Source organism: Mollisia scopiformis (genome assembly GCF_001500285.1).
Source record: "Mollisia scopiformis unplaced genomic scaffold LY89scaffold_22, whole genome shotgun sequence".
Taxonomy (NCBI): domain Eukaryota; kingdom Fungi; phylum Ascomycota; class Leotiomycetes; order Helotiales; family Mollisiaceae; genus Mollisia; species Mollisia scopiformis.
In genome coordinates, this window is record NW_017263602.1 from 826,957 (window position 1) to 843,716 (window position 16,760).

At 47.7% G+C, this 16,760-nt stretch overlaps 9 protein-coding genes across 9 annotated transcripts; 4 read left to right on the forward strand and 5 right to left on the reverse strand.

Moving 5' to 3' along the window:
* Positions 1-271: 271 nt before the first annotated feature.
* On the forward strand, positions 272-2,553 carry LY89DRAFT_653824 (uncharacterized protein). The gene is made up of 4 exons (XM_018212269.1): positions 272-429; positions 506-651; positions 709-1,931; positions 1,979-2,553. The coding sequence occupies exons 1-4, from the start codon at positions 384-386 to the stop codon at positions 2,361-2,363; spliced, it is 1,800 nt and encodes a 599-aa protein (XP_018066465.1). The 5' UTR covers positions 272-383; the 3' UTR covers positions 2,364-2,553.
* A 1,393-nt stretch (positions 2,554-3,946) lies between these two features.
* Positions 3,947-6,034, reverse strand: LY89DRAFT_222326 (uncharacterized protein). Its single transcript, XM_018205958.1, has 5 exons — positions 5,567-6,034; positions 5,046-5,507; positions 4,307-4,995; positions 4,169-4,258; positions 3,947-4,121 (listed from the first exon to the last, which is right to left on the reverse strand). The coding sequence occupies exons 1-5, from the start codon at positions 5,721-5,723 to the stop codon at positions 4,026-4,028; spliced, it is 1,494 nt and encodes a 497-aa protein (XP_018066466.1). The 5' UTR covers positions 5,724-6,034; the 3' UTR covers positions 3,947-4,025.
* Positions 6,035-6,316: 282 nt separating this feature from the next.
* Positions 6,317-7,952, forward strand: LY89DRAFT_653831 (acetyl-CoA synthetase-like protein; the record flags this gene model as incomplete). The annotated part of the gene is made up of 2 exons (XM_018212270.1): positions 6,317-7,791; positions 7,848-7,952. The coding sequence occupies exons 1-2, from the start codon at positions 6,346-6,348 to the stop codon at positions 7,950-7,952; spliced, it is 1,551 nt and encodes a 516-aa protein (XP_018066467.1). The 5' UTR covers positions 6,317-6,345.
* A 662-nt stretch (positions 7,953-8,614) lies between these two features.
* LY89DRAFT_222311 (uncharacterized protein) lies at positions 8,615-10,484 on the reverse strand. Its single transcript, XM_018205957.1, has 4 exons — positions 10,348-10,484; positions 10,042-10,125; positions 9,006-9,873; positions 8,615-8,957 (listed from the first exon to the last, which is right to left on the reverse strand). The coding sequence occupies exons 2-4, from the start codon at positions 10,094-10,096 to the stop codon at positions 8,669-8,671; spliced, it is 1,212 nt and encodes a 403-aa protein (XP_018066468.1). The 5' UTR covers positions 10,097-10,125; positions 10,348-10,484; the 3' UTR covers positions 8,615-8,668.
* Positions 10,485-10,657: 173 nt separating this feature from the next.
* LY89DRAFT_222371 (uncharacterized protein) lies at positions 10,658-11,678 on the reverse strand. The gene is made up of 2 exons (XM_018205960.1): positions 10,775-11,678; positions 10,658-10,725 (listed from the first exon to the last, which is right to left on the reverse strand). Exon 1 carries the CDS (start codon positions 11,476-11,478, stop codon positions 10,948-10,950), a length of 531 nt encoding a protein of 176 aa, XP_018066469.1. The 5' UTR covers positions 11,479-11,678; the 3' UTR covers positions 10,658-10,725; positions 10,775-10,947.
* Positions 11,427-12,243, reverse strand: LY89DRAFT_222202 (uncharacterized protein). The gene has a single exon (XM_018205956.1). It carries the CDS (start codon positions 12,079-12,081, stop codon positions 11,587-11,589), a length of 495 nt encoding a protein of 164 aa, XP_018066470.1. The 5' UTR covers positions 12,082-12,243; the 3' UTR covers positions 11,427-11,586.
* Positions 12,244-12,687: 444 nt separating this feature from the next.
* On the reverse strand, positions 12,688-14,047 carry LY89DRAFT_222344 (uncharacterized protein). The gene has a single exon (XM_018205959.1). The coding sequence runs from the start codon at positions 13,730-13,732 to the stop codon at positions 12,701-12,703; it is 1,032 nt and encodes a 343-aa protein (XP_018066471.1). The 5' UTR covers positions 13,733-14,047; the 3' UTR covers positions 12,688-12,700.
* A 32-nt stretch (positions 14,048-14,079) lies between these two features.
* Positions 14,080-14,667, forward strand: LY89DRAFT_593327 (uncharacterized protein; the record flags this gene model as incomplete). Its single annotated transcript, XM_018209744.1, has 2 exons — positions 14,080-14,245; positions 14,312-14,667. Coding segments are annotated over 2 exons (522 nt in total), but the record flags the coding sequence as incomplete, so codon positions are not given.
* A 493-nt stretch (positions 14,668-15,160) lies between these two features.
* On the forward strand, positions 15,161-16,326 carry LY89DRAFT_786255 (uncharacterized protein). The gene is made up of 2 exons (XM_018222962.1): positions 15,161-15,206; positions 15,254-16,326. Exons 1-2 carry the CDS (start codon positions 15,187-15,189, stop codon positions 16,302-16,304), a joined length of 1,071 nt encoding a protein of 356 aa, XP_018066473.1. The 5' UTR covers positions 15,161-15,186; the 3' UTR covers positions 16,305-16,326.
* Positions 16,327-16,760: the final 434 nt, after the last annotated feature.

Consider the following 16,760-nt stretch of genomic DNA (forward strand, 5'->3'; position numbering starts at 1 on the left):
TGGTCTCGACGGAACGGAGCTAGTTAGACACACGTAGTGAAGAACTGTACAATACATCATTGGATCTAATGAGATGCTAAGATCTTCCCCGCACTTGCTGGAGAGATTGCTGGTAGATAAGATGCGCGGGGCTAGCTAATGATCGTTCGCCAACTATCAATCGTTGTAAAGCAGTGAAAATGGGTGGCTGCTACGTAAATGTCTAAATATGTGTGGATGCGGTTCATGAGCAAGGGCGATCCTCAAGATCTCGGTCCTGGGCTTCCCGTGCAGCAGACTAATCAATTCACTAGTCCCGTTTAGGTGTGTTGACGAGTCCCAGCTTCATACCCAACTGTAGGAATAGCTTCAATTACTGGGCAACCTCACAACTCGGCCAGAAAATGTCAGCTGTGGCACCTGCAGATACTTCTCAGACCTCATCGTCAGGTGCGTGATCCCCCAATTTCTCTGATATTCTCGTGCGATTCTGAAGCTCGTATAACATACTAACACATTCCGACAGCGCCCAAGAAGAAAAACAACAAGAAGAAGAAGAGTTCAAAGACAAAGGCTGCAGAGGAGCCTACCAAGGGAGCTGATGAAAAGGAACTGTCCCTAGAAAATGGAGAGGCTGAAGGAGATGCTGAGGATTCTGGGCAGTCCGGGGTGGTACGAGCCACCTGTTCACAAAACACAGCAACGATCAAGCTCTGACATTGTCTATAGAACACACCGAAGGACGGCCAATTCCCGGAAAGTGCAAAAGCGCAGACGAATGGCCATAACCACGATTCTGCTAGTAATGGCCATGCAGTTTCATCTGCGACACGATCATCCGAGAAGCATCAAGCAGAAGGAGGGGCATTGGACAGCACGAATTCGAAGGCATCCGATGCGAGTGCTCGATTAGAAGCAATGTCACAAGAGCGGGAAGCGTTGCGTGTTGAAGTGGAGCAATTACGAAAAGAGCTCGAAGGTCTTCAAGGAAAACACGCAGAGGAAGTTTCCACAATCAAGGGACAGCATGCCGACGAATTATCGAATATCCAGACGAAGCACTCAGAAGAAGTCTCTACAATTCAAAGTCAACACACGGAGGAGGTATCGACGATCCGGGCTGAGCTCGCGGAGAGTGAGAGCGCAAAGGACCATGCAGAAACGCAATACCAATCTCTACTTGGACGCATCAATACTATTAAATCAAGCTTGGGGGAACGTCTGAAAGCTGACAAACAAGAATTAGCCGAAGCGAAGGAGCAGATTGATGAGCTCGAGTCACAAAACGAGAATCTGAAGAAACGTGTAGAGGGCCTCGAGGATGATGTACAGCGTCTGGAGCAGGAATCTCACGAATCGTCGAAGGAGCTTTCGAGTCTACGTAATAGGCACAATCTCTCGCAACAAAATTGGGTGAGCGAGCGAGAAGATCTGATACAAAAGACAAGGCAGCTGAAGGATGAGGCCGAAGCTGCAAAGGAAGCTATGGGTGATTGGGAAGTTTTGGCCATGGAAGAGAGGTCAATGAGGGAGAGCTCAGCAGAGAAGATTAGGGATCTGGAAGAACAGTTCTCGGCTCAGAAGGAAGCGTACGAAGCTGCTGTATCAGAGAGAGACAGCCAATCGCAGGCTCTGGAAGGCTTACAGAGAGGTCTGCAAGAAGTGCAAGAAGCACGAAAACGTGAGCTTCGTGAGATGGTGGAGTCATACGAAGAACAACTCCAAGCTCTGAAGAAGATAGTTCAAGACTCAGACGTACGAGCCAATGAAGCCGAAGCATCGAAAGGATCTCTCGAAACAGAGGTGGAGAGGCTGGCTCCCTTCGAAAAGGAAATCAAGGAGAAGAATCTTTTAATTGGAAAGTTACGACATGAAGCGATTGTTCTTAATGACCACCTCACGAAAGCTTTACGATTTCTCAGAAAGGCCAAGCCAGAGGACAACGTTGACAGGTACGTACCAATCTTGACTCTATCTGAACTAGTACTAAAAATATTAGACAAATCGTCACCAATCATTTCTTGCACTTCCTCACTCTGGACCGCTCAGACCCAAAGAAATTTCAGATCCTACAGTTAATAGCATCACTGCTGAACTGGACAGATGAGCAGAAAGAGCAAGCAGGTCTTGCAAGACCAGGTGCGTCGAACAGCAGCTTACGATTGCCCATGTCACCATTCCACCGCACTCCGAGTACACCCTCATTATCAAGTGAGTTCTTTACTGAATCTCCCGCCAATAAGGAGTCACTAGCGGATCTATGGACCGGTTTTCTTGAGAGAAGCGCCGAGGAAGGTTCAACGACAGCAAGTCGGAGTGGGAGCGTGAGTAGCACAGCACCGAGACCAGATACCAGAGGCGGCGAAAGTAGTTCTAGAGGGTAATAGACGTGTATTTTATATCAACATTTGCGAACGGCGTTGGGTCTATAGGGAGAGGACGTTTGCAAAGCAAACAGTACTTCTGCAGATTTTGCATTTGAGATCATGGGTTGAGCATACCCCGCAGAACTGATTGCGGCACTTCATACCATACATTAAACATTTTACATTCTGACTAGTCGAGAGAAACTTGGCTGCCTTTTCTGACAATTGAGCTCTGGCTGTGTTTCTAGAATGAGCAGATCGTGAACGAGCTGAGCTCAAGTGTAGCCTGTCTTCAGATCTTACCTACCATGCCCCTCTCATCACCCCTCTCATCAAATCATCAGAGTACACCAGTATTACGATCCATACTCTAGAACCCCCACTATAGTCGCTACAGACCTCAATCCCATCTCTTCATTATGATCTCCATAATCCTCGCATTCCGCACATTCCGCGCAATTCGCGCAGTTTGCGCTACTCGCGCAGTCTGCGCCATTCGCACCGTCACAGCAACAATTTTGCCCAACTCCAAAGAGAAACAGATCCCTCAATGTGAATACTCACTGCCGACTCGTCCGCGGTAAATCGATGCAATGAGACTTGAATCATGTATAATTTTTGATTGCCTACAAATGCCACTTCATCCTCTAAATTACATATAGAATGCAAGCTTTGGCTCCCTGTAATGGAGTCTGGTAACTAGAATAATCATCTACTCTATTCTAAAGTCTGTTCAAGTATAGTAAATCCTCAGGTGAACTCTATGAAGTTTAGTGTGCAACAAAAACCCCATTGTCTATCACAAGTTACTCACCTAGCTTAGACTCTTTACTTACACAAAGTTTACTTGAAGAAAGTCTATGAAGTTTGTTTAACCAGAGTTTACTCTATCGAGTAATGTTTACTAAGTGCAATGCACAGCAAAAATCCATTTGTTCGTCGATTGAGTTCACTCAAGTCTACTCAAGCTCTATCAAACTCTATCAAGCTCTATCAAGCTCACTTGAGCTATAATCAAGCTATGTTTAGACTCCGCTTGAGTGCAATTCAAGTTTTACTTAAGCTCTGCTCATCCTCTACTCAACCTCATCTCAACTTCTTCTCAACCTCTTCTCAACCTCTTCTCAGCCTCCTCTCAGCCTCTTGTTAAAGTCAACTCAAAATTGATGTAACCTTTCCAAGTGCGATGTGCAACAAAAGATCCAATTGTCCGTCCTCAAAGACTGACTTTGAAGCCAATGAAGTATTGTTTCTCTACGATTTGAAAGTGCGATATGCAACAAAAAATTTACATTGTCCGTCTTCAAGGATTGACTTCGAAGCTAGTAAAGTATCATTCTCTCGACGGTCTGAAAGTGCGATGTGCAACAGAAGGACTCCTTCATATTCACCAATAGACCAAGGTTCTCAAACTTGCCAAATCTGTCACAAAACAAGAAATTGGTCTCCAAGTATACCAGGTACTTACAACAGACTTTCCTTCATCTAAAGGCCCTTATTCGGACGAGTGTAGCCCCGAGTATGTCAGAAGGCAAAGTGAACGTTCGAGGTTTAGTAAGGTCACTATGGCTGGTGAAGATCACGTAAAGCTCACAAAGCGCGAGGCGAAGTAGCAAAAGATATATGTAGCAACTGGCAGTGTCCGTAAAACGATGTAAATTTTTCGAGCTACAGAAACTATTACTCGTAGACTCCCTGCTCAAATCTCTCCGCCTCGTAGAAGAGTGCAGATATGGTATTCCCATTGAATATTCGTCCTTCGAGAGCATTCACAGCCTGGTCCTCGTTAGTGTTTGCCGCCATAAGAAGTCAAGGAAACGTACCCTCAAAGCTGACAGCTGACTGGTAAATTTGACGAAAACCTTTGGAGCAGCTCCATGTCGATCAATATAGACTCTTTCAACTCGCCCATACTGTTCTGCTGTCAGTGAGATCCAATGTGACGAACAGGTGTCACTCACTTTTTCAGCACATTCGTCCCCAATTTCTTGCATGATACCACCATCGCCATCGCCCTCGACTTCCTCGTCAAGATTCATGCCATCAACCATGCCTCGAAGCACAATGACTTCCGACATAGGTCCAAACTTGCCAGTATCCGACTCCTTTTCTGGTACGTTCTTCTTCCCACCAATGATCTTACCACGACCACCAGGATCTCTGAACCCACCTCCCTCTGCATCTGACTTTTTCTTTCGCTTCTCAAGCTGTACTCGGAGTGGATTGACGATACCAGACCCATCAGCACCCAGACCTTTGCCTTTGCTCCATCCATATTTCGACATAAGCCGTTCAGCGAAGCCTTTCTGACCAGGTCGAAGTGATCGTGGAGTTTCCTCGGCAGCTTCGTCATCTTCATCGTCTTCTTCAGCCAGTGCTTTCTCTAGTTCTGCTTCTGAACTAGGGATATCGCTTGGTGCTGGCGGGAGGTTGTAGCGCACTGGAGCACGAGATATTGATGCTTCTGGGACAGGTTGTGAGGGCGCAGAGGGCGGTGGTAGATTATCAAGTGGCGGAGGAGGTGGTGGTATATCTTCCAGTATCCTAGGAGAATCGTTCTCGAGTTGAGCTTTCGGCGGAGAGTCCATAGGAGGAGGTGCAAAGGAGTAGCTGGAAGGTGGTGCAAACTGCCCTGGTGGTGCAAATTGCCCTGCGAAAATCAGTATTAGAATGCCCCATGCCATGAAGAATACTCACTACCCATCTGAGGACGAAAGTCTTCTTCGTCGCTATCCTTCTCACTAGGTGACTTTCTGGCCATTCTATGGGCATATAGTCTGTCCTTCCATTCCCTAACCTCTCTTATCTTCTCGTCACTGTTCTTATACTCCTCATAGCTGTTTGGCCGTGCTGGGTCATAGATATCATCCCAATCTTGCACAGCAACATGCTCTTCCCTGTGCTTGTTCTTTCTCTTCTTCCGGCCACCTCGTTGCCTCTTTTCTCCCGCATAGAATCCATTCACGTCCTCGTCGTCTCCACCTGTCCAATCCGCGAGGGTAGTCTTCGCAGCTGGTCGTGCAATATTTACAGTAGGTGTAGCTTGCGGCGGGACACTCCTCTGATTCGAGTTGTCTGAAAGGGGCTGCTTTGGAAAGGTAGATTTTGGTTTGGGCTTTTGCGACAATTGTGGTCTCTTCGTAGGCTGGAAACGGAGCGCAGCTGCTCGAGGAGACAATTAATCCTAATTTTCTTTTCCATTATTGGGAAGTATCGCATACCAGGATCTATTTGTGGCTTCTTGGCCGAGCTGTCTTCTGCAGCTTCAGCATTCTTGAAGACAACAGGACCTTTGGATATTGTTCCTGGCGCGGAAGAATCTGGATCAAGAAGATTCGCATAAAGCGATAGCCCGCGCGGATTCGTTGGGGTAGACATTGTGGGACGGTATTTGATGTATTGTGATCGAAATGCATTGCACAAAGATGTCTCTAACTTCACAGCCTCACGCGTGAGGCTACTTTGAATGCCTCCTCGGGACTAGAACGCGGAAGAACTATCGGCCCGCGCCCTACATCCGTCTTGATGAATGTTTTCTGTAGCGTATTGATTTGATCATCTCTGAGTCCGTTACACATTGAACTGTAACGGTTATGTTTCACTTTTTCCACCCCACCAAGAATTCTCTTCGTGATGTTTTCTGAGACTTAGCCAGCAATGAGAGATGTGGAGGGAAATATTGAGTCACCAGATCATGAAGAGGTACAAGACAGCAAAAATTGCTATCAAATGGCGCGCGGGAATAATGAGGTCCTGTCAAATGTGCAAAGCTACTGCAGCCAGCTGCTGAAGAGGAATTTGGGACGATAAGCCTGATAATGCGCTAGACATGGGGTGATCAGATAGGTGCATTGCCCATGTGTGCCAGAGAATGACCGGACGATTATCGGAATGGCGTTTGTCTCTTCATCATCCATTCACTACGTAGCTGTGCTCAAAAAGTCATACAATTACAACCTGCTCTTTTCACTCTCTATAATCTGACATATTTCGAGGTACAATGGCAGCCACTACACTCTCGAACTCCTTCTCGGCAGGAGATAATTCCACAGCCGTCATCATACCGAGCAAGCACAATCCTCTCACAGTCTCATACAAACAACTCTCCGCCGAAATCTCCTCTTTCCAGAACAAGCTTGCAAAGCTCGGCGTAACACCTCAAGCTGCAGTCTCAATTGCTCTTCCGAATACATACGAATTTATCGTTGCGTTCCTCGCCAGTGCCTGGCAAAGAGGCATTGCAGCTCCTCTCAATTCGGCGTATAAGCAGGAGGAATTCGAGTTCTACATCGATGATCTGAAGTCCGCCGCCGCCCTTGTGCCCAAGGGCTCATATGCAAAGGAAGGCCCTGCTGTACGAGCAGCGAGGAAATACAATGCCGCCATAGCAGAATGTTACTGGAATGGCCAAGAAGTTGTCCTAGATGTGAAGGAGGAAGGAAAGCTGAAGGGGAAAGGCAACCAGAAAGTCGAAAGGGCACAACCAGATGACATTGCTCTGGTCCTCCACACCAGTGGCACAACAGGACGTCCCAAAGCAGTGCCATTGACACACAAGAACCTCACACGAACGATGAAGAACATCAAGGCAACATATGACCTCTCGCCCGCCGATCGTACAATGCTCGTCATGCCCCTATTCCACGTTCACGGCCTGCTCGCAGGTTTCCTGGCTCCCTTATATAGCGGCGGATCCGTCATTGTACCGCCCAAGTTCTCTGCTCATGACTTCTGGGACGACTTCATCACCCACGGTGCCAATTGGTACACAGCAGTTCCTACAATCCACCAGATCCTCTTGAAGAACCCACCACCGCACACCAAGCCAAAGATCAGATTCATCCGCTCATGTTCCTCGCCGTTATCACCAACCGTCTTCCATCAGTTGGAAGCAGCATACAATGCCCCCGTCCTAGAAGCATACGCCATGACCGAGGCCGCTCATCAAATGACCTCGAACCCCCTCCCACCGGGAAAACGACAACCAGGCTCAGTAGGAATCGGCCAAGGAGTAGAAGTCAAGATCCTAGACCAAGAAGGAAAAGAGGTACCCCAAGGCTCCGAAGCAGAAATCTGCATCCGCGGCGAGAACGTCACAAAAGGCTACCTCAACAACCCCTCGGCGAACGCCTCCTCCTTCACAAAGGACGGTTTCTTCCGCACCGGTGACCAAGGCAAGCTCGACAAAGACGGCTACGTATTCATCACCGGCCGAATCAAGGAACTGATCAACAAAGGCGGCGAGAAAATCAGCCCCATCGAACTCGACAACGTCCTCGCCCGACACCCCAAAGTCGGCGAGGCCGTCAGCTTCGCGATCCCGGACGAGATGTTCGGACAGGAAGTCGGCGTGGCCATCGTGCCCAAGAGCGGACAACACATCAGCGAAGAAGAACTGAAGAAATGGGTTGCGGACAAGCTCGCCAAGTTCAAGGTCCCCAAGAAGGTATGTTATTTTCTTTGCTTCAAGCACACTTGTGCCAAATACTAACAAACAACAAGGTCTATTTCACAGACAACATGCCCAAGACAGCCACTGGCAAAATCCAACGACGCATCGTAGCAGACACAATGATGAAGCAAGACCAACCGAAAGCGAAATTGTAAACCCTATACCCACTCCCGTATATATATAGCAAACCTCTAGATATCACAAATCACAATAGAATAGAAGAACAGAAAATCTCAGAAATGATTGGTCACATCTCGCAAAGTTTCATGAGATTTCAGCTCGCCTCTTCTTCTCCACATTGCTTTTGATAGATGCTGTACAGGAGAGGCTGAGCCTGTCGTGTAGCACATGCTTAATGCTCCCAGCCACCGACGTGGTGATGAAACGGCACAGAAACTATCACGTAGAAAAAGCAAAATCGCGTTATGGTGGTCTATAACCCGATCCGAGAAGGCAAGAGGAAATGCTGACTTGCGGTAAATATTGAAGCTTCTCTCAATATAGTTGAGTGACAAGATATGCTAGTCACAATCATCACACACAATGGCACAGAAAAGTGTATTCAATGTACAAATTTTATGGAATTCGACGACTGTCCTTGTGGTCCCTCCCTCATCTCATGAACCTCCAAACAAAAAGACATCCCATCACCCCCAGGCTAGCTGCAGAAATTATGCAACTTCAGCAAGGTCGTGATATGGAAATTATGCAGACACCTTCATCCCATCCCCGAATGATCCTAATGAAGGTGACAACTCGCTAATGACTGGCTTCGTTTTGCTGAGAGCTGTATGGAAAAAAGACAATGAGAACGTGGCAGATTAGGTTTATGGTGATAGTAACGGAAGAAAAACGCCGACGTCCCAATGCTTTACAACAACATCGACAGAAGACCTCCGAGAACCGAGATACCAGCAACGGCCTCGTTCACACCATAGGAAACTGCTGCGCCTTTGCTGCTTGTAGATGATGCTCCAGACGAAGAGCCTGTGGTGGTGGAGGATCCGAGAGTGGTGGCATCGGCAGTCGTCTTGCAAATGTATGTACCTTGGATAACCTTGCCAGATCCGGCCTCAGCTTGAAAACTAGTGCAGTCGATGGTAGCAGTGGATTGAATGTTGAAACCACCCTTGACGTTGGTGAGAGCTGGAAGCGATGGGCTGCATACGGTTAGATTGGGAAATACAGGTAGAGTCTTAAGTACTTACGTGGAGAAGTTTCCAGAGAAATCAATGGCACCGCCAACAATGGACAGAGCTGGGAAGCTGATACCAGTAAGATCGGTATTGTTGGCAATTTGATCAGCACCTCCAACGGTGGCAAGCATGGGCATGGAGATGTTGGCGAGCTTGGCGTTAGCAACGAAAGCCAAAGAACCCTGACCAGTTGCAGTGCTGCCAACAGAGGTCAAATTGGGAGCGGCAATGTTGGTCATGTAGTTTCCATAGAAGCCGAGGGAGCCGTTAACAGTTGCCAAGGAGGGAATGTTGATAGACGAGACGTTTCTCAGAGTCATGTTGGCAGCCCAGATCAAATTCGGGAAAGAGACCTCGAGACTGTTGCCATTGGAGTTAATGTTGACAGCAGATGTGATATTGGCGACTTGAGTGCTGAAAGTCTTCAATCGGTTGTTGTTGTCAATCTGCAGGGTGGCCACAGTGTCCAAGTTGATACCATCGAGAGTGCTCAAGAAAGTGTTGGAGATGGTCACACTGGTCGCAGAACTAACAGTGGATGGGAAGGTCAGCGAGGACAAAGCTGGAAGAGCAGTCCACGCAATGGTCTTGACGGATGTCAAGTCGGTCATCGACAGGGTGGAGAGGAGGGTCAAGTTGTTCAATGTGAAGGAACCTCCAATTGACCCAAGGGTTGTGCTACCCAAGCTGGTCAGACCACCAGCGTTCTCGCAAGTGAAGTCACCAGTAATTTGTTGAGGTCCATCAATGCTAATGACACCGGAAGCCGCAGAGCTGACGACGATACTGCCTGAGATGGTCGAGCAGGAAGCGAAAGCTGTGGCATCAGCTTGGGAGTTGATGGTAGCTGTGGCCTGAGAGCAGACAGATGCAGTCTGGGCTAGAAAAAGATGAATGTCAGCGCAATTCCATCTCAATTGTAGCTTTAGTGTGATGTGATCGCATGCTCGAGTCTATGCTCGCAGCATTCCTGCCCATCGCGACCTCTCCCTCTCCCAATGTCCCAGGAATATAATGTGCTTGTTGGGATAGGATATCGAGAACGTACCGGCGACACAGCTGACGACCGCAAGAGCGGGAATGATGAGCTTCTGAGCGAACATCGTGAAGGTATTATGCTACAGTTACTTCTCTGATGTCAGTGCGGTTCAATTGAATGATTTGATTCGATGCCAGCAGAATTGAGTGATAAAGTTGAGCAAGACGAGATGGGATGATTGATGTGTGAGTTGAGAACCCAGCGCCGCGCGTCGCTCGATACCAAATGTGTTTTTGATGTGAATTCTGAGGGGAACTCTTCCAAATATGATGCAGGGAAGAAGTAGTTGCGAAGGAGAAGGATGAAACAACGTACTGGTTGGCACTTTCCTCTTTTGCTTGGCTTGTTGTTTGTTGACTGAGTGTGGGAAGGGGAAACCGCGGATGTATCTTTCGTCACCTCAAATTCGAGAACTGAAGTCCTAACGAGTGTGAGAATAGAAGGGAGAAAGAGAATACAAGAGCGGAAGCACAAAGTTTAGAAGAAGAGTTTCAGAGCGTTGCGAGTTCGAGAGGAAGACGAGGTGGTGGATGGAGATTTAGAAAGGGGAGGAGACGCTAAGCAGCGGCACTAGTGGCCTCAACCCGGCCAGCGAGCCACAACAAACGATTGATTTTTATGGACCCGGAAATGAGAGAGGGAAGAGGCAAGAGCGTGCTCAGCGACAATGAGCAGCGTTTCTTATCAGACATCCTGCACATCATCATTACAAGCAAATTTATCATTCCAATTCATTACCCACAGCAGCAGTCCTTCAATGCTCGCGGATGGGCACTGGTGAGCGTCTGCGCTCTCTCGTTCTTCCCCCTCGTCGATGTCCCCCGAGATCGTGAAACATTGATACCCTTTCGACGACTAACCAGACCAGACTCTCTGCTGCAGCAGGACGATCTGCTTTCTCCGTCTCTACTTAGCCTAGCCTCTCCTCCTGCCGAATTTTTTCACACCCCTCCGCCTCTGTCCACAAGCACGAAATTCCCTGATATCAGTCCGTCGAAGCAAGCTCATGCGCCAGTTGAGAAAGTTGAAACCAGGATTATCTGGGACATTTTGGGTAAAAGACCAGACTCCGCCCGCTGTGATTTGCCAGCGCTGGAGTGCCTTTCTTGGCTGCAGCGATGTGGAGGGCAGGCGAGCCTGCACACCTGTTGGTGGAGACCGGAAGAGTCGCGCGTCTCTCCAATGAACCCCCAAGGGCATATCTGGAACAGGGTTGGACGACCCCCGACCTGAAGGTGGCAGCACAAGTTCCAACCTCCAAAAAAGCTCCATGATAGTTGGGAGTCTGGGATTTGGATGGCAAAATGCACCTTCTCGTATGGCTGGGAGCTGCATCTGCACCAGCACAGATGCATACGAATTGGTGCACGCATGCGATGTTTTGATAGCTTCAACAAATCGTGCTGATGGCCTGTCTGCACGCGCAATCTCTCTGCTGGATATCATGGTCAAAGTTTTGCGTTAGGTGATATTTGGTCAGGCGTGGTGGAGAGGCGTCGAAGTGTGGCCGTCTATCCTTGGCCTAAATTGAACCACCCGGTGTTCCAGGGTCTCTCATTGGCAAATTTCCAAAAAAAGTCCTTTTTCTTCAGCACTTTTCTCGCGGCCTCGACATCGACTTCGAGATTCTTTCAGCCACAAATGGGCGGCAACCTGGTGCAACCGATCTGGTAAGCTAGAGTATGGGAATCTATGTCGGTGGCCCAGAATCCCATCATTGGCTGGATGTTGACAAGATGACAAAATCATGAAGAGCGACTGGTCGTGAACGCTTGATCTCTGGCGTCTGGATTTTTTACGTCGAAAATAATTATGGTGGGCCAGTCGGCACAAGCAGACTTCACAAATGCACCATCGTCTGGTGGATCTGAAAATAGGATCAGATGCCGTTGCCTCACTACAATACCCGTATTCCGTATGTCGAGTCTTCGTATCGGTAACCACCAGTTCGATCGCTTGCGTGTACAAAAGCATTATTATTCGAGTCACCTTCTGTCCGTCACATGTTCCAAGGAACAAACACCTCTTTTTCCGAGATGAATCCACCATTCTTCACAAACTTTCATGGCTTTACCTCGGCAGGAATAGGTGATTTCTCGTCTCAATATCACGTCTCGAAGGAGGTCTCCTACAAATACCGTGTTGTCCCCCAGACTCTCATGGTCTGATCCTAAGCTTCGCCACTTCTTCCAGAATTTGTACCGTGCAACCGCTGCAAGGAGGACGTTGTCGATGACGATGTCTTTGGCGGCCCCAGATGGGTATTTATAGCCCCTGTCTCTCGCTTGTTGCAATTGACATTGCTTCATTTTGTATCCTTGCCCCTGAGCGTTCTTCCAAGGCTTTTCGAACCAGGGTTTGATTTCGATTAAATGCTTGATATCAAGAGCCTCTTGATTTTTGCGACTGCTCAGTATATCTCAGACGCAGCCGAAGTCTTACGAGCGAAAGATCTTCCTTCATTTCGTGTTTGCCATCACTTCACATCCTCTTCATCACATGACGCCTCTTCTTCTGCTCGACTTGCCACTCAACAACTTGGTAGACTACTGATTGACTTGGATAAATTGGGGCCGCGAAAAGTCCATATACTTGGGACCGATCTCAGGACAGTGCTTCCAAAGTTGAGTCTGGCCAGCTAGTGTGCCTGCGGCTTTACACTCCAAATTCATGGTTTGTGAAGATAATTCTGCTGGTACTTCGCACACCAGTCTTTTGCTTTTCTGAGAACCGTTTGGCCTTCCGGGTATGCTTTTGTTGTATCATCGATAGCGGTGTTAAACGCCAGTATATCGCTATCCGTTCCATACTCCGCAACCAGAGTTCGCAAGAACACCCAGACTGATTCATGCGTCCACTTGAAAGAGACAGCAAGACGAAGAACGTCTGTACAAACTACCGAGCACATATTACTTAAGTCTGGATGAGTTGACTTGGCTAACTGGCACTGAGAGAGACCAAAAAGCAGAAACGAGAAGCCGGATGTGTCATTCGGATGTCTCAGACACCAATCTTTGGTAATTGCAATGATTCTAGGAAGGTCATGCAGACTCAACGTCTCCGTTGAGCACGTGTATGTTCGAATAAGCCATCGCATGTGAACGAACGCATAGTAGTTTTTAAGATGTCGTTCTGCTGCCACCAGTACAACGGATTGCAAGTCTTTCAGAACATCAACCTTCATGTGACTCGAAGCAAATTCCAGAATCCAACGACGGTGCCCCCAGAGAGTTGGTGATTTGGTATGCCGGTGTAGACGTGAAGTTAAGTAGCTGTTTACCAACAGAAGCTCCTTCTTCAACAATGCTTCGAACTCGTCCCGCGGCCCATCTCGGAGACGTACAAGCAGTCCTTTGCGAAAATTGGCAGCTGTTAGGTGTTCGGGATCCATCAAGAGCATGACCGCGGATGCATCTCGACAGTGAGAAATCTGATCATTCGGGCAGTCTTTCAAATTCCGGAAAAGGATTTGTCGAGCAACTACAAAAGCCTGAACGAGTTTCGCCTTCGAAACAGCAATATTGTTACCATCCACAAGAACACTGGTACCCGCGGGTATTGGGTGACTCTTGCCCAGAAATTCAATCTCGAGGAAGGGTTCTGCATCGATACAGAGAGCCCGAGTGATATCCGTATAAGACTTTTCTGCATCTCCTTTGGAAGCAGATGAAATGGTTTCGGAGTCAAGAGCTCTCGACATTGTGATGTTTATGTGGGAGTATAGAGACGAACGAATGAGCCTTCCGTTGTACAGTAGCCTCGCCCTAGCGCGGTGGTTTGTTTGTGTGAGGCTCGGGGTTTAACAGCTCACCTGCTAACCGTCACAGCGACAACTTTCCCTCGCATACAATTCTTGTGGTATGCGCATACTTCCATAGTGATCACTCAATATGCCTTCCATTCTTCTTGTCGTCTTCCTGGTTCAACTTGCCATCCACCTAGTCAACACCGTCGGAGCATCTTCCATCAACAGCCTGGTACGTGTCTTCCTACCTTTTGAAAAAGGTTAGCATTAACTCTTTTCAGCTATGGAACTTGTATAACAAACTACCATCATCAGATGCGAAGACGTCGGCGGAACAGAAACAGCTGAAGGCCCAGTTTATGAAGGTCAGAAAAGAGTTGAACGCTACAAGCAGCCAGGACGAGTTTGCGAAATGGGCAAAGCTACGCAGACAGCATGATAAATTACTGGAGCAGCTGGAGAAGAACAGTACGCACAACCTTTTTTCCTAAGAGACTAGGTGTCCGAGATCCGTGGCTGACAGTCTATATTCAGAGTCTTCTTCGGACAGTACAAAACAGACATTCGACACTACAGTATCTTCACTACGATGGATAGCCACCAATGGTCTACGAATATTTCTACAATTCTGGTACTCTAGACAACCGATGTTCTGGCTTCCTAAGGGCTGGGTTCCATACTATGCGGAATGGCTATTGTCGTTCCCACGAGCACCATTGGGAAGTGTCAGCATGCAGGCATGGTCATTAGCATGCGCAGCAATCATTTTGCTTGTCAGTGACGCTATTGTGGCCATCATCGCATTAGGTGCTGGACCACAACAATCCAAGGGTCAACCGATGAAGATACCCAGCGAGAAGGAGACGGCCGGAGGAAAGAAGGAGTTGTAGTATAGTCACAAGGCTGCATTGATATAAAATAAAACAGGATATGAGTGCACATTCATGTCTCTCATCAAAAAGACGCAAAGGTCGCCATTGCTTCGAAAAGCTAATGACCCTGCAACACGAGTGAGATGACTCTTGGCAGAGTACTTGGGCTTGCTCTGGGCATTCTTTTTGACTCTGAGTGACCATGGGAGAGAGGATCGCCAAAGCTTCGAAAGTGCCACTGATATACTTGATAGGAAAGTTCGTCTAGACGACGCACACAGGATATGAAAGGATTTCTTATACATAGGACAATTAGAAATGTCAAACACAAACCTATTGGGCAAGCACTCAAGATTGTAGTTTTCATTGTTGAATTGTTTTAAGAAGAAAAGGCTAGAAAAATTTAAGATATTTTAGAGTACAAATCACGCTTACTTGATTAGCACTAGTGACATCGTGCAAGGCGAGACAAGGCTACATTTCGTGAATGTGTCAAGTATTTCAGCCCTCGCAACTTCAAAACTTTCATCGTCCAGCATGACGATCACTTGGGGCACGTAAGTAGAATCTCTCAATACTACAGATATGAACTAACACGGTGTAGAGTCAAGTCCCTTCTTTTGTTCTTTGGCCCGATTCTGCTTCCCAAAGCAATCGCATATTACCGCTCTGTTCGCGCTGCACCTAGCATTCACGGCATTCCCATACGACCTATACCTCCAGCAGTACAACGAGCTCTCCTCATCCTCCTCATTACCTCGCTATCCTTTCTCATAAGAACACTTCCAAACTTCGCCCCCGAAAACATATTCGCTATAACAGCATCGCGTCTCCAAATCCCAACCGATGTACTCTTCACACGTCTTTCCGGCCTACGACCTCAAGGCCTATCGCCTACCGATCAGCTACTGAGGACTAAGATTGGATCTCTAGAAGGCCGTCTCCAATACTTCCGGTTCGGCCCAGACGTTCTCAGCGAATGTCAATTCTGCAATCCAGATGATCCGAATTCCTACCTCTACTACGCGCTCCCAGGTATATTGATACCGCACATTTTCAACCTTTGCGTCCTGGCTCTTGTAACCAGTGGTCTCTTCACTGGAAAAGAGGGAGCAATATGGAGAACAACGGGGACCATTGCAGCAATAGCAGTTGCGATCATGGAGGTATATTTCGTTAGCTCTTACAACTATCAAGGGAATTCAAGGGCCACAAGAGTAGAGGACCTCGATTTCTTCTACTGGAAGATGCGGATCTATCGAGGAGTTGCACTTGCTGCCCTCGACGGCATTCTCGGATGGGTCCTCTACCTATCAAGCACGAACAGAGCATTCTTGACTCCGCCAAGCACAGCCGAACGGATAGAAACCTCGTCTCGGATTCTAGACATGGCGAGAAGTAAAATGGGTGCCACAGGAGTATTACGAAATACCATTGTAAGAAACGAAGCGCTGAGAGGCAGAAGTCAGGATTACTGGATTCATGAAGGACAGGTAACGAGAGCTGTTATGGAAGAGAGAGAAGTGGTGCAAAGTGTCCAGAACGCATTGGAGAATAGAATCAACATCGCGACTATATCAGCGGATGCGGATACTTATGCGCAGAATATCATGGCGCCGTTGCAGGCTATGCAGCAGGCGAATGGGGCTACTTAGATTTTTTGCAGGTAGAATGAGTATTTTTGATATGCTTTTGGTTGTTTCGAAATGTCCGTCATCCCGAAGATGGCTCAAGTCGATATTGCTTCCTGAATAGCAACAGGCATCGGCCGAGGGTCCACTTTGCAAGTGCAACCAAAAATCAATATCTTGTTGTTTGAAACTTAAGCATTGCTTAGATTTTCTATCGTGCTTTAAACGAACAGACATAGTAATATGGTTGTCGGTACGGACTGCAGCGACTGGGACTCATATGAAAGTCTTGGGACTGCTGGACAATGAGCAAGCTCTCTGTTTCTCATTGATTAAGATAACATGGCCAGAGGCTTCATGTTGCTTGTGGCCAGCGCGTGTTACTATGAGCTTCATTGGTGCTGTAATTCGAGGATTCCATAGTACCACGTTCTACTTTCTCTTGAGGGAGTTAGTCGATCATGAAACCAGAGACCGCAG

What these genes read in the sequence shown, in the direction of transcription:
- LY89DRAFT_653824 (XM_018212269.1), top strand. Translation starts at nt 384, where the DNA reads ATGTCAGCTGTGGCACCTGCAGATACTTCTCAGACCTCATCGTCAG. An exon ending in TTCTCAGACCTCATCGTCAG is followed by an intron (nt 430 to 505) that starts GTGCGTGATCCC and finishes ACATTCCGACAG; the next exon opens with CGCCCAAGAAGAAAAACAAC. An exon ending in ATTCTGGGCAGTCCGGGGTG is followed by an intron (nt 652 to 708) that starts GTACGAGCCACC and finishes CATTGTCTATAG; the next exon opens with AACACACCGAAGGACGGCCA.
- LY89DRAFT_222326 (XM_018205958.1), bottom strand. Translation starts at nt 5,723, where the DNA reads ATGTCTACCCCAACGAATCCGCGCGGGCTATCGCTTTATGCGAATCTT. An exon ending in GAAGCCACAAATAGATCCTG is followed by an intron (nt 5,508 to 5,566) that starts GTATGCGATACT and finishes CTCCTCGAGCAG; the next exon opens with CTGCGCTCCGTTTCCAGCCT. An exon ending in GTCAGCTGTCAGCTTTGAGG is followed by an intron (nt 4,122 to 4,168) that starts GTACGTTTCCTT and finishes AACGAGGACCAG; the next exon opens with GCTGTGAATGCTCTCGAAGG.
- LY89DRAFT_222311 (XM_018205957.1), bottom strand. Translation starts at nt 10,096, where the DNA reads ATGTTCGCTCAGAAGCTCATCATTCCCGCTCTTGCGGTCGTCAGCTGT. An exon ending in GGTCGTCAGCTGTGTCGCCG is followed by an intron (nt 9,874 to 10,041) that starts GTACGTTCTCGA and finishes ATCTTTTTCTAG; the next exon opens with CCCAGACTGCATCTGTCTGC. An exon ending in TTCTCTGGAAACTTCTCCAC is followed by an intron (nt 8,958 to 9,005) that starts GTAAGTACTTAA and finishes AACCGTATGCAG; the next exon opens with CCCATCGCTTCCAGCTCTCA.
- LY89DRAFT_222371 (XM_018205960.1), bottom strand. Translation starts at nt 11,478, where the DNA reads ATGATATCCAGCAGAGAGATTGCGCGTGCAGACAGGCCATCAGCACGA.
- LY89DRAFT_222202 (XM_018205956.1), bottom strand. Translation starts at nt 12,081, where the DNA reads ATGGTGGATTCATCTCGGAAAAAGAGGTGTTTGTTCCTTGGAACATGT.
- LY89DRAFT_222344 (XM_018205959.1), bottom strand. Translation starts at nt 13,732, where the DNA reads ATGTCGAGAGCTCTTGACTCCGAAACCATTTCATCTGCTTCCAAAGGA.
- LY89DRAFT_786255 (XM_018222962.1), top strand. Translation starts at nt 15,187, where the DNA reads ATGACGATCACTTGGGGCAC. An exon ending in ATGACGATCACTTGGGGCAC is followed by an intron (nt 15,207 to 15,253) that starts GTAAGTAGAATC and finishes AACACGGTGTAG; the next exon opens with AGTCAAGTCCCTTCTTTTGT.